We start from the raw sequence: 15,280 nt of genomic DNA, 5'->3' as shown, positions 1-15,280 counted from the left end.
TATGTATTAAAAAAGGGAGAAACAGAGAATAGAGATAACACTATGACTATAAAAAGAAATTATTTTTCTGTCACCCCTTAAAACTATCAGTTTTCTAACTTCGTAACATCAGACAAAACAGAATATTCTTTTTAAACTAGTTCTAAACTAAGTTGCCTAATGTACAACAGGCAAAGAAATTATTTATCTAAAATACTATTTAAAGTTTGTTAAAGGTACCATAAAGACAGTTTCAAGTTACTGCTTTGTGGTCATGTCATACACACATTGTGTCTTTGAAAAGCATCTGATTGTTAACATTACGCTGAACGTAGATGTGCAACGCCACAGACCCTTTGTGGACCCAAATCCCAAAGCCTGAGCAAGAATACAGGGCATATAAAGTCATAACATCATAAGGCATAAAACTACACCAATCAATAAAACAATAATCAATCAATAAAACAATTCATGTCTACATACTGCATTGGATTTTGAGAAACGCTCTAAAACACATCTCAAACCTATAAGCTGACAGAACATTACATATTTTTAAAAGATCACTTTTCTCACATCTGCTAGTTGTTAGAATTAAAGATTCCAAGTAACTCTTCTTATGAGAAGAAGCAGTGTTAGATGATCCCACAGATCTTTAGATCTGATAGGAATTCTAAAAGAGAAAATAACACTAAACAGACAGAGGAAAGGTCACTACCCAGAGATTCTCCTTAACCAACAAGGGCATTTCAAGAGAGACACTGAAACTTTGTGTTCATTGTGTCCCACAATTAATATTGGAAATATTCCAGTATTCTAGTTTACTCCACAACAGCAGTCACTGAAGCACAATCAGAAAGTTGTGCTTAGAGAAAGCTTCACTCTGTGAGAAGGAAAGCATTTCAGATAGAGATTTTCAGATAAAAATTAAAAATAGCACATCCCTCAGAAATCCTCACACATAGCAACAGAGGCAATATTTCATGTAACACAGACAATGCATTTGCTTTATCTTTGCAGCTTTAGTTATAATCTTTTTTGCTTTTCCTTAGCTGTGATAATACACATATTACCACTCCCTGAAACCCACTAAGACATCCTCAAAGCCTTGCTCCAGCCACGATGCGAGCACCAGTTCGAGACTTGGTAACATGATACAGCACATCTAATGGAGGAAAACCACTTGTATCAGGTTCAGCTCACCTTAGTGAGGGGGGATTTATTGAAAACAGACTAAATCTGAGAATACTGGCACTTGACCTCGGTCACAAACTTGAACTACACTCAAAGTGAACAACAATGTACATGTAGTGGCATTATATGTACCTTGTCTTGTGAAGCAGAATTTCAAAATCATGCAGTGCATATTCAAGCACAGAAAACACTAAGACAGTATGACATATCTACACTCTGGACATGGAATTCAAGGTTCCCATTAATTCTTGCCTCGGGTATGAAAACCTGGCAAAGCATGTCAGATTCCAGTTGAGAACCATAATGTGCATGTTAGAACCAGGAGAAAATGCACCAGAACATAAACTGAAAATCAACAAAGCACACAAAAGGTGCTTAATAGACACATAATTATTTCAGTTCTGTGGTGCAATTTCTTCAAAAACATTTTAAGATGTGAACAAGAACTTAGTACTATCTCTAGCAACAAACTTAAGAGGATAAATACATGGTCATCACACAAGTGAAATGTGTATGATGAAAAAAAAGAGAAGAAAATATGGCAACATCTGTTTTCATCCTCTTCTTTTATACCTATGTAAAGAAAGTAATAACTAATTTATAAAAGCAAACCCGATTTCTAATTGCTCTTCTGTAAGGAACAAAAGAATCCATCATGACAACAAATAAACATTTTTCACCATATCTTTATGGGGAACATTGCACATTTTTACACAACCGCAGAACTCCTTCTATCAAACATGGAAGCTAAAAGGTATAATATTGTTTGAAAATATACAACCACGGTATTGTTTAATACCTGCTCCTGTCTTCTGGATGTCTCCAGCAGAATCCCTTTATACTGACCGTGTTTCTTTTGCTCTTTCCTCGAGCATTTATCAGTTGCCCTGTTTGACAACTGTAAACTCTGCTACAGACACATTCTGCCTCAACTGGTATAAAAATTTTCACGCACTTAAAACATTTGTTGTTATTTCTATAACAGTGTTTTTTTTAATCCACAATAAACATAAGACGGTGTGTCATTTGGGAGGGGGCTTGGGTGTTGAGCTTTATAATAGCTAAAGTGAATGTCAGTATCCTGTCACAGAAAACACAGTCTGCACTGACCCCTTTGAATTCCAGTTCAAACCCAGGTACTCCATCCCAGGTGCAGAAAGAGGCACTTGCTCTTGTTAATTTTCATATGGTTGGTGATTGCCCAGCCCTCTCATCTATCCAGGGCTGTCTGCAAGGCCTCTCTACCCTCAAGGGAGTCAATTGCTTCTCCTATTTCTTTGAAATATTATTTTTAATATCAATCTAAATTGTATTTCTGTCTGTTTAGACTTCAGAAAGACTTCAAACAGGGAACCTTTTGTTTATTTGCTTTGGGGGACAGGGTGGTGAGGAAGATACATTAAAATGTATAAACTGAGAAGAGTTGTGGTGGCAGAATTAAGAGATACAAAAACCTGTTTTCAGGCACTAGTGCTCTCCGGCTGACTGAAGATTAGCATTCTAAGATGTTTATATCCTGCTTCCAATATTATGTTGCTTAGTTCCCTTCCATTTACACAAATAATCTGTTATGCCTCATGGAAAATAACATTTTTCTGGCATTGACAATACTTTTCTCCTTCACTGAGAGTGAACACTGCCACAGACAAATGACCTATTATAGCTTCCAGAATTATAAGGCAGGAAAATAATTACGCGAAGTAAAGTAACAAAAAAACATGCATAATTTACTTACTAGATCAAGGGCAGAGCCTCCACCCAGATATTCCATTATTATCCATAATTTTGTATCCTGCAAAACATAAAAGAATAATAAAAATGTATTAAGATTGAAAACCAAAAAGTAGTACTTTAAGTTAATGGGGGTTGTTCCGTTGTTTTTCCTGAAGAAATTATCTGTAGTTTTGAAACACAATTAACATTTAGCTGTTCCTCAAAAGTATATTTGGATTATTTACTCAAGAGTGTGTGCATTTCTGTGCATGCATGTTTTCAATTTGATTCTATTCCTCTAAATTAACAAGAGGAAAGCTATTTCTCATTTACCGATGGGTAAGAACACAGAACTCAGAAGTTCATTATTTCAAAAGAACTGATGCAGACCTCTCGTCACACTCAAACTCACTTCATGGTGCCTCTTTTTTGTACTGATACTACTAGAATATAGGCAGTATCTGTAGAGAAGAAACTTCTCTTTAACCTCTCCAAAAGAGCCAAGCAGCAGAAGTAAAGTGCTGACCAGAACTGGCCACGTATTCTGAGAATATTAATTCCCACAAGCTACCCGCCTCCTTATTCTTAACACACTCCATTTTTGCAAGTGTCTTCTGAGACAAGAAAGATACTGACAGAGGCCATTCAGTGAATATGGAGGAGAATGAATTTTCATTTTAGAATTCTAAAGTATGGACATTCCAAATGCCAAATAATAAGTGTTACGTATTACACATTTCCTCTCCTTAGAAAATAGTAACTTGATTTTGTTGATTATCTTTATTTGTACAGATACCTCAAAATATTTTCTTTAGTAAGCTTGTCTCCTGTCTAGATTGAATTGAATTAGAATTTATTCTTCCTATTTCTGCATTGTTTCCTATTCTTGAACAGTCAAATTAGTTTTCTCCATTAATGTTTATGCATCTGATATATAGCATTTTGCACAGTTGTGTTGAAGAAAGATGAAGCAAAGTAGTAATAAAGATTATTTAAGATGACTGTAACAATTTACTAGCTTCAGCTAGTAAAATAAAAGGTAACAACAACATCAAGCTACTCTATTCCCAAAGAAAAGCTTGGTACATATTACAGGACTATTTAAAACAAGATATACAATACACAGTGCTAAGAAAGAGACTGGAACCAATCATTTCTTTCCACTGTTTGCAGCATCTTTTTCCCAAATACACTAAGAGAAGCACTTAGTCAATCTTTCCTTTGCAGTACCAGCCTTGATCCACATAATAAAGCAAGGCCACAAATCTACCACATAGCTATTCAAATGAAATTGCTGCACAGAACACACTGGTGGTTTAATCTTTATGATTATCAAGTTAATTTCAAACTTTGTTAGTTTCAGCTCTATGATATGTACCAAACTTTCACAAGACCTCTAGCATAATAATACAGATATCTCTCAGAGCAAGGAACACATAAATGGCAACAATATTCATTTACTTTATCCTACAGAATAAAACTTCATGTAAAAATAAAGCCAGGGCAGCTGACTCTGAATCCTCATCTGTAAAGATGGATTCAAATTTTTAGAGAAGTGGTAAATGTATTGCAAGACATAACTTCTAAGTCCTCTGAGGGATTAAAATTTTAGCCCATACAACTCATTTAAGTCCTTTAGTCATTATTATATCTATAGTTCCACTTCATCTACCCCCTCTCTGGTCTCAAAATGCACCTGCTGGAGGTAAATGCACATTTTTCCTACCTCCAGTTACACATACCATACTATTTTTAGATAAGACCCTGGATTAGAGTTCCTTCATCACCCACTATTTATAACACACAGATTCAGCTAATTTTAGATCCCTTTCTTCAGGAATCAACTCATGCTATTTGATAAACACAGTCTTGTTAAAGATATTTTAAGAGAGACAGAACACGTTTTTTAGGAAGAAAGAGTAATTTAAAAATATAATCTGTCTCAGTGTCCACATACAACATCCTGATAGTACTTTCTTTCTGCAGACAACATAAAATATTCCAAGAACTGTAACTCATCTTGATAGAGTCCCTCACAGTATTGAAATACTTGCCTTTCTGCCAGAAGTTTTTTGTATTTTTCCTGTCTCTTCAAGGCTCCAGGTTCCAACAGTTCCAGAACAAGAACATTTCTGAGATGTGTCTTATAGTGAGTCAGCCAAAACTTAACCAAAATTTTATATTTATATTTTGCTTCAGTCTGATAAAGTGTGTTTAAAAGCTGCATGAAATTTCCTGAATATTCAAAACTTACACTTCATTTTAATAGTAACTTAAACACAAGCATGTCAACTGCATCACTACTTTCTAGTTCACTGGAAATGCCTGAGTGGAAAAGAACAAGGTAGAGGAAGCAAACAAACCCCTTGACCCTTTCAAAGAACAAGGGGAAAAAAAACCCCAAAAAAAAAGAAAGATGAAAAACCCCAAATATTTCCAAATATCTTGTTGATCCCACCTAGAGGTCAACAAGAGATGCATCTTCCCTTTTCTGTTATCTCAATTATCTCATGGATTGAAAGAGCTAATAATTTGAAATAAGATATAATTTCCCAAAAGAGAAACTCTCCAGAACACTAGGTACTAAATTCTCCAGCTGAAAACAAGAAATTAGAGGTAGAAAACAACTAGCAAAAATATTTAAAAATATAATTTTGATTACATAGTTACACTATAAAGTAACACAATTACACTACTACAGTTTATATTACTCACAGTCTTTTTAAATAATCATTTATAATTTCAATTATTTTTCTAGTTCAATTAGTCTTTGCTCCTGAAACTTTCATCATCAGCTTACTGGGGCCACATGTCTGAATTTACAGTACAAAAGCTACTGATCCAGTAAACTCAGTAATTCTACATTTGGAAACAAGTGAAGTATGGAAAGACAGGTAAGAAACAAACACACACACAACTGTATCTGTATCTCATAAGGAAGCTAAGTAATAGCAATCTGTTACAATTACAGCATCTTTTTGTCTGGATCCCTATATTCAAAGTTATTTTTAATTCTCCATGGTTCCCCATTGCCTCAGAAATATTACTAAACTTCATTGATGGTTTTGGGCTTTTATTTTCAAAGTTGTCATCATTTGTATGAAGTATTTGAACACATTCCTATGATGTGTCCAAACAGATTTAATTACTATGGTAACAAATCTTACTGCCACCTTTCCCTAATTCTTGGAATTTTTTTTTTTAGCTTCCTTATACAAAATCTGCATACGCTGCTTAACAAGAACATGTAAATAAATCCTTTTGGTGAGACAGCTGTAATGAATTTCTCAATATGTATTTAATATTAGAGCAAACAACCTATATATACCAACTTTATGACCATGGGGGCTTGGATGCTAGGTATATCCCAAAAGCACTCTGTCACTCCCTTTCTCACCTGGACATGGAGAGAGAATATAGCAAAAGGCTCATGGGGTGAGGTAAGGACAGGGAGAGATCACTTTCCAGCTGCCCTCGTGGGCAAAGCACACTAAAACTGGAGACATCCGTTTAATTTATTACCAGTCAAAGCAGAGTAGGACAATGACAAATAAAACCAAGTCTTAAAACCCCTTCCCCCTGGCCCCTTCTTTGTGGGCTTGAATTTCACTCCCAGTTTTTTGTCTCCTCTCCCCGGTGGAACAAAGGGATGGAGAATGAGGATTGTGGTCAGTGCATCACATATTGAGGAGGAAGGAGTGGCAGAGACCAAGGGAGGACTCCTCACATTCCTCCCCTGCTCCCACAGGAGACAGTTCTTCATAGATTTCTCCAGCATGAGTGCTTGCCAGAGGCTGCAGTTCATGAAGAACTGCTCCAGTGTGGGTACCTTCCATAGGGTGCGGTCCCTAGGGAACAGCTTGTGGGTCCCTCACAGGGTCACAAGTCCTGTCAAACCTGCTCCAGAGTGGGCTCATCTCTCCATAGGGCCAGAGGTCCTGCCAGGAGCCTGCTCCACTGTGAGCTTCCCGAGAGTCCCAGTCTCATTGGGGCACATCCACCTGTGTGGGTGGTGTGGGTCTCCTCCACGGGCTGCAGCAGAATCTCTGCACTCCCATTGAACCTCCATGGGCAGCAGGGACACAGCTGTCTCACCATGGTCTGCATCACGGGCTGCAGGGGAATCCCAGCTCCAGCACCTGGAGCACCTCCTGCTCTTCTTTCTTCACTGACCTTGGGTGTTGTCAGGGTTGCTCCTCCCACTTATCCTCACTCCTCTCTCCAGCTGCAGTTGTGAAGGCTTTTTCCTCCCTTCTTAAATCTGTTATCCCAGAGGCACAGCCACAGTCACTTACAGGCCCAGCCTTGGCCAGCAGCACATCTGTCCTGGAGCCAGCTGGCATTGGCTCTATGGGACTTGGGGAAAGCCTCCAGCAGCTTCTCAGAGAAGCTGCCCCTGTGGTCCCCCACTACCAAAACCTGGCCACGCAAACCCGATACAATGCCTCATAACAACAGCACAAGGCCAGCACAGCACTACTATCAACTGACTTTGGCATCACCACAGCAACAGGCCTCCTTCTTTCCTTCTTTTCTGAGTATCTCTGGCATGCTTCACATTCCCTAACACCTACTGTCGCTTCCCTTTTTAAAGCTGCCCAAATTCTTTTTTTGCTTGAACTTCTCACCTTCTTCGGTATATATTCCCCTTTTGCTCTCAAACAGAACTCCAAAAGCACTAAATTTTCTTCCACAGCCTAGATTAGTAATTATATATTACACATAATCACTTATATTTTCAAGAAGATACTACATTTATAGACTGACACTAGCAACATTCAGTGCTCCATTTTAAGATCTGAAACATGACCAGTTTTCTTCTTTTAAGCATCAGCCACAACACAACATTGAATTTTCTCCAAAATACAGTGAAGGCATGGTGAATCATCCATCCAAATTTAGGATTATTCTTTCTCTATAAACTTAGATGAGCAGGTTAATGAGGGCACATGGAACATTTCCTTTTTCACAGCAAGAAGAAGTTTTCCTCTGATACCATGAAACTGAGGAAAGGAACAGCTTTGGAATCTAGAAGAACCTTTGTTAAGAGTTTCTGTCGATCCCTTTCAAACTATGGTTGCTCTTCTTGCCTTCTGATTTTAACTCTACAATCACAGAAAACCTTACAACAGCAACTTTACCTCTAATGAAAGTTCCTTCATCAAGTTACTTCTCTACCATGAAAGCACTTCCAAAATAAGTGCAGATACAGTAGGTAAAGAATTTCTAGTATGTAAAAATTGAATACTATACATCAGAGAAAAAAAAAAGGCCATCCATCAAACTTCTATAGAGTCTCAAAGGTACATTTTAACTGAAATCTCAGGAGTACAGAAGACTTACAGAAACAAGCAATCAAGATTAACATGTTTGTTTGTGAGTCCTTACAAAGTTAAAAAACCACCTGAATAAACATGGGAGAAGCCTACCTTCAGATATGCTTTGCCATTTCTTTTACACAAAGAACAAACACATTTCTTAACACTATGATTTTATACAGGAGAGACCAACCTAAAGCGATCAAGACAAGTATGTACTGATGAAATTGCGCCTAAATCTCCTTTCATGTGGGAAGGAGACTGCGGAGGAAAATCTAACAGTCACAAAAGAGAAGGACTGGAAGGACTCTGAAGTAAGCACACTGAGTGACCTGTGCAATGTGAAAACAGTAATAACAACAGTGAGCATGTATTTGGTTTTAAGTGAAATAAAATCTCCCCACACCTGTTGCGAGAATTTCCCAACTTGAATTCATTGTGAGAAAAGGTATTTCCCACCTTAAATTTATGGTACACAATTAGCAGCAGAACAAAGTGTATTTATAAATGCGTAAAAAACTTGTTTCATTATGGAGACAAGCCATGTCCAAATTCCACTTAGAATCTCTATTTAAAAGAATTTAAATACATATGAACAATCAGAAGCTAGCAATAATATCTTTGATTGAAATAACATAACAGATTTGCTGTTGATCTATATACCGAAATTTCACCATTAGTGGATTAGTAGAAAAATCTAGAATATTGAAAAACAGAAAAAGACAGAACCTCAACTGATCTTAAAAGAACAAACTAATTCCAAAACTGATATTCACTGCATAACATGATGTGTGATAACTTGTTTAATAAACATTACAGTTATGCCAAAGCAATAAAGGCCAGGAAAAGACACTTATATGTAAGTATTAGTATAAATTTACTATTAATATTCATAATTCTCCATGTATAAGAAACCAGATTAAAAGAACCTTGAGATACACAAAGCACACAACAACATAACTTCTCTAAATTGCATTCCTGCTACAAGTTGTTACCACGACATACAGATTTGTCTTCTGTTAATTTTGTATTTAAAAGCCCAGAGAAGCCTGACAGATGTAGTAACCAGAAGATTTTTAAATACTTACATACTGATTCCTAAGATGCTTGACTTGAAAAAACAAGATGCACAGATCATGGATCTTGTCTTACATATTTACTTTAGGCTATCTTTCTGAATGATTCCCTCCCTTCTTGAAAGAAAGGATTTTTTCAGTATCTATTCACCCTTGAGCTTTTAACTGCATCTGAAACCCCTGTTGTTCATCAAAGCCACCAGGTGGCAGGATAATGTAATGCCAAAGATGCCTTCACCCACCCTACTGCCCCCAAAAAAGGAAGGGCGTGCCCCAAAACAAGCTTCGGTAACCCACCGAAGACAGAAGCACAAAACCACCTGCCTAAAACGAATCTGAAAATATTTATCACCCTGACACCCTTCATAACAAGAGGAAGAATGATTAACCAGGGAAATATACCTTAAGAAATATGACAGGTCATATATCTGAATTCCTCAAAGTGCCAGCCTTTCCTCACCTCATCCTTTCCCACCATCTTATTTATTCACTCTCTCCTTTCACAACACCAAGTCACAACTGTAGTCACTGTCCTATACAAGACAAAGAATCCTGGTATTTCAGCTCTCATTATTTATTAACACACGTGGACATTAGGAGATTACACACAAAGATACAAATCAATCACCAAAAAATTACATATTGTATGATGCCATCAATGATGCATTCGAGTAGCAACAGGAAATGACATGTATACATTTGTGGTTCCTGCTCCCAAAACTTTCAATAACACTAAAGGTCACCAACAGTCTCAAATCTGAAAACACGTATCACGAAGTATCAAGACCTCCAAAACATTGTGAATGTCCTTTCCCTGGAGCTCATCCTATCATAACACATACAAGAAAATAATTATTTAAGGCTTTAGAGAGTTGATGTATTGCCATCAGATCCCTGAAAATCATCAGGATTTGCAAACTTTCCAATAGCTGACTGTTCTACTTGTAGATTCACAGATTAGTATTAGAACAGATACCAACTGCCAAAATTGAGTTTGTTAGGAGAAAGTACTAGGTGGCTATTACTGGTGTTCAGCAAATGAACAATTTTGCCAAGGAATACAATTCAGATCTACCTCATAGCCTCAATTCTTGTCATTTTTTGACTAGTTATAAAAGACTAGTCACACATGCACATTTTATATTCTTGGCTCAATTTAATCAGAATTACACCCAGTGCTGCCATATGTTAACAGCAAAGAACAAGTAGCATAACACTAAACACTATCTGTTCTTTAATTCCCTCCTTTCAGTATACAATCCTTGGAAAGGGACAGAAGGTAAGCAATGCACCCCCGAACTTCAAGCAGTCTATCCAGATGCCAGTCTGATTGTTCAATGCAACAGAATAACTCTTTCAACAGACAGCAAGGATGTAAACTAAGGATAGAACCACTGATACCAGAAGTCAGATATTCACATTAAGTTTCTCCAAAATTTGAACACTATAGGTACCCAAATAGTGTAAGTAGTAAATAAAGTCCTTTACACTGCAAATGGACAAATCAATCCTATCACTCCAAAACTACAGTCCTATGACTGTTTAACAGCTATCAAGAAAGGTTATCATGTCTTCAAAAGCTTTTGGAACTGTCTTCACAGAAGAGAAATTCAGGGGAAAAAAAAAAAACAACTTTCTTTGCTAATTCACATAATCTTTCTAAGACAGTATAGTTTGCTCTTGAAGGCAATCTCAGTAAGCACTGTAATTTTTTCTCTATATCTGAAATAACAGAAAATTTTTAGGCTCATTAACAAGGAATAAGCATACCATCATTATTTCAACACTTCCTATGAAGCACAGAGTTCCACAGTGCAGCTAATCCTTCGCTTCAACTTTTCTTTGACAATCTAAACATCTGCTGCTGTTCTTCCATCTAATTCCTCCTACAACTACAACATCAAATTGTATAGACTGATGTATTATTTGAAAGCTATTTGCTTATGTTATTACAGATTTCATTAAGCAAAACCAAACCTAGTATTTTCTAAAGACACTTGTTTCAAAGCACTTCAGAGTCAGGTGGCATAGAAAGACAACTGTTGGTTTCAAAGAACAAGAGAAACTATTTTATGAGATAACAACACTACACATACACAGGCTTTCTTAGCCGCCAAAGACACCCTCTGGATAAATCATCCTCTCCCTCCCCATCCTGACACATCTAACAATCCATGTTTTAGAATAAAGTCTTTAAGTACTGTCCCATATTCTTAGAAATGTGAAAAAGTACTGTAACACCAACAGACACCATGAATTAGTTATCTTTAACCTTGCAAATTAATATCCTGCCTTGAGGTTTTGAGGTATAAGAGGAGCAAAAGCAGATGCTATGAAATACAGATTAAGATGAACTATTAATCAAGAAAGTATGACTAAAAATCACGCCATTCTGAAGTAGATCATATTGTATACTACTAAAGAAACAGTTAAAACTTATTTTGCTTCCTAAATGAATGAGTTCTACAATCAATTTGAAATGCTCAGAAGAGAAAGAATATTGCTTTGAGTATCAGCTTCCTCCAGGAAAAGCTGGCAATAGCAATAACCATATTTACCTTTAAAATAAATCCTTTATGTATTTCATGAACTCCAGAGCCTCCAAATAATATAACACTTCCCAACTACAGCTATAGCTAGGTCTCTCATTTTACCAGAAGAGATGTCCATCAACAGATACTTCTTGACTGGAAAGCAGTCTAGCAATGCTCAGTCCTGTTTCTACTCTTCCTTGCTGAATTTCTAGATAAGCAGGCATAAGACCAAATTTATTTAAAGACACCCCCCAAGAAAAAGAAAAATAAACAACACACCAAAAAGCTTCCAAACAAAACCACCTCCACTTTCACCGACAGTAAAAGGCAGATCAAATGAAGGAGAGAAAAGTTGCCTTTGTTTCCTTCTCATCTGCTCACAGGGAGGGCAATCTACTAATAAAGATAAAACTACATTTGTAATACAGCTTAAGAAGATAATAAAGGAAGAGAATGAACCCAGTAATATTTACACAAGTTGCAGTGCACTACTGCTCATGTTGGCACATTCAATAATGCTTTGTAGAGATAAGAAAGACATGTCAGAATAACCCCCAGATAAAGATCTGCAGTTTTCCGAAAGCTTCCTTCTTTGAATTTGAATATTTGTTTTGCCTTTTTGAATACCAGAAGACGTATAGAAATAATACATTGTGATAAGCTTATATATAAAGAAAAAAAAATTCCAAATTCCTAGAGTTAAACAACATAAGAAGTGTAGAAGATTACGAAAGAAAATTTTCCAGTGAAACTAAGGAAGCTGACTATGTAAAAGAATCACAGAATCATTTGAGGAATAAAAACACCAAACACACAAAAAAAAAATCCCCCAACCTGTAAAAACCAGCAACTGAGCTTCTTCTGAACACAGTCAAGCAAAACTCAAGCTAATTTAATCTATCAGCATAGTCAGAACCTGCAAACATTAAATTATTCAGACTATCCATGGGCAAATCTCTTCCACATATGTAAGTGTAGAATGAGGCATGATATTATTTTACAGGACAATCCACTCCTTTACCACATCAACATATTTAGGTTACAATCTACAGAACCTTTGTATTTATGCAGTAGAGCCCAGTAAGAATGACTAGATGGCAGAAATTAAAAGTGCTCTATACAGTCAGAAACCTCTTATTTAGATTTAAAGAAGTCAGACCAATGGCTAAGTAAAATACTCTCATCATAAATGGAAAAAACAAGGCAAAATTTTACAGGACTTACTAATAGATAAAGCTTTATGCTCTCCAAATCCACACCCTTAGGAAAAACAAAGAGTGCCTGCTTAGCACACATATAACCATAATCACTAATGGTCTATTACACGCCCAAATATTCCCAATACAAGAAAAATAAAGAAACCAACACATCAAAAACCCCTAGAAGGTTCTTACTTAGGATTCCAGTCATATTCTTAGTTTTGATACAATAAGAATATACTGGAATATTATATTTATATATATATATATACTGGAATAAGAACATGAGAAGAAAGATCTAGAGCTGAGTATTCACACAAATCACCTGAATTAGGTGGAGAAGGGGTGGAAGTCACCACTGAAAAGTCTGCTTTTACAAAAAAAAATTTTAAAAGCTACCATGGGCATTTTGTGTATAAATTTCTGATATCAAAGTAATGTTTTGTTTATTTTAAATTGCTTTCTCTACTAAATTACTATTCCATAGGCATTTGGAAGACAAACTGTGCTTCATGTAGGTAGCATCTCTAACATGGAAAAAAAATTCCTAAGGACATATTTCCCTCAAGGAGAATAAAATGCAGTCATTTACTTCAACAGAACTTTTATGGAATAATGTTCACTAGGAATTCAAGCACACAAACAATTAGGTGGAAATCATCTGGATATAATGGGATAATTCAGAAATCTATTTAAAAGGGGAGTTTACAACTGTGTGAAGTAAGCAGCATCTGGTTTTGGTTTTGTTCTTTTCTTTTTCCAACTTTAACCTTAAGGATCACGAACTGAGAAAAGCTCAAGTTTGAACCTCATCCAAAATATGAAAATAAAAAAATAAGGGAATGAGGTGAGCATATGTCTGAGTTACACTCCAGAAGTGTAACATGACTTTTTACCTTTCACTAGGGGCACATTCTTAAGCAACTGGGCAAGGAAAACTGATAGCAATGGACAACTCTATGAATCTTACGGGGGCTGCAACTAGCTGATGAGGCCCCATAGAGTTCTCAAAAAATTTTCACAAAGAAGCCATGAATGGTGGTAATGCTTTAGTAAAGAATATTACCACACTGGGGTGCAGGACTGACAAGCATTTTGTCTGGGGAGCGTTTCTGAGGCGCTTACCTCCTTTGAAGTCTCTTGGCGTCAGGCTGAATGCTAGCTGTCCTGGGGCTGCCATCCCTTTGAGGGGAGGGAGATACAGATGAGCCCAAAGGTTCTCTTCTAAACACAAGTCCTTACTGCAAGCTGGCCAAAAGGTCCCTGCAATCAAAGAAATCATTGTGGTTTTGCATGTGGCGCATTTACGTCCTTTAATCAAGGTTTGTCAGCCATCTAACATGTTCAACCACAAATGAAAAAACAAAGGCACCTGCTGGGTAGCCAATGCAGAACAGAAACTAAGGAAAGAGAAGAATTGTTCATTCCAGTTTGGATTCTATGAACTCCATGAAAAACACAGGTAACATGACACTTCAGACTAAGCAGAACCACCTCAATATACAGTATTTTATGCATGTATATATGTAGAAAGAAAAGCTGTTTGCCTTTGGAATCATTCTCCAATGTCTGAAACTCCTGCCTTCTTCAGATCTCAAGAAAAAATGTCAATGTATACTATCATCTAATGCAGCAGACACTCTTCAACAATTACCTCTTGCAATTACCACAGCAGTGTACAATTAATCTTTAAATGCATCCTTTTTGCCATAAGCTAGTTGTAACAGAGCTCGCAGAGCCACTTGCTTGGGAAAAAAACAACAACAATGAATGTTCTGTCACAGTACTGAAAAAAGATTCCTTCTGCAGAGCATTCAGCAGACTTTTGTGTTTGCATGCCAACATGCTAAAGCCACGAGCTCCATGTTTTCCATAGTGTGAGTCATCTCTTAACAGTGTCCATATTCACAGCCTCGTTGGCACATCTCCTGGGCACATGCCCTTCCACCATAGAAATGATTCTTTATAGCCCAGCTGTCACAAGCCTAGGCATGTCATATTAAGCACATGATTTCCCAGAGCGGCAAACCAGTGTGCGATCTGGATTTATAACTTCCAGCACAGAATATTACAGTAGAAGCACACAGACGTGTATTTCTTGAATTGGCTGCAAAACCAGCTTCTAGCTAGTAAACACAAGAAACCAGCATAACAACAGAAGAACAGCAAGCATTTCACTTCATAAAGGAATGGGTAACCACTGCTTTGGAACACTAAGTGTACACAAACCCATACTCCCACTTCCCACCTGCCTATAGCCACTTTCCCTT

At 36.9% G+C, this 15,280-nt stretch overlaps 1 protein-coding gene across 2 annotated transcripts in view; it reads right to left on the bottom strand.

Moving 5' to 3' along the window:
- Positions 1-15,280, bottom strand: part of STK24 (serine/threonine kinase 24) — a 52,435-nt gene that overhangs the window by 13,801 nt on the left and 23,354 nt on the right. For both annotated transcript variants that reach the window (XM_085057399.1, XM_085057403.1), the window contains exon 3: positions 2,906-2,962. In XM_085057399.1, coding sequence (XP_084913525.1) covers positions 2,906-2,962 — 57 coding nt within the window. The remainder of the gene's footprint in view (positions 1-2,905; positions 2,963-15,280) is intronic.

The sequence above is a fragment of the Lichenostomus cassidix genome, chromosome 1 (genome assembly GCF_008360975.1).
Source record: "Lichenostomus cassidix isolate B80296 chromosome 1, HeHo_3.0, whole genome shotgun sequence".
NCBI lineage: Eukaryota > Metazoa > Chordata > Aves > Passeriformes > Meliphagidae > Lichenostomus > Lichenostomus cassidix.
The sequence above is the reverse complement of the archived record's forward strand: the minus strand, read 5'-3'. Positions and strand labels throughout refer to the sequence as shown.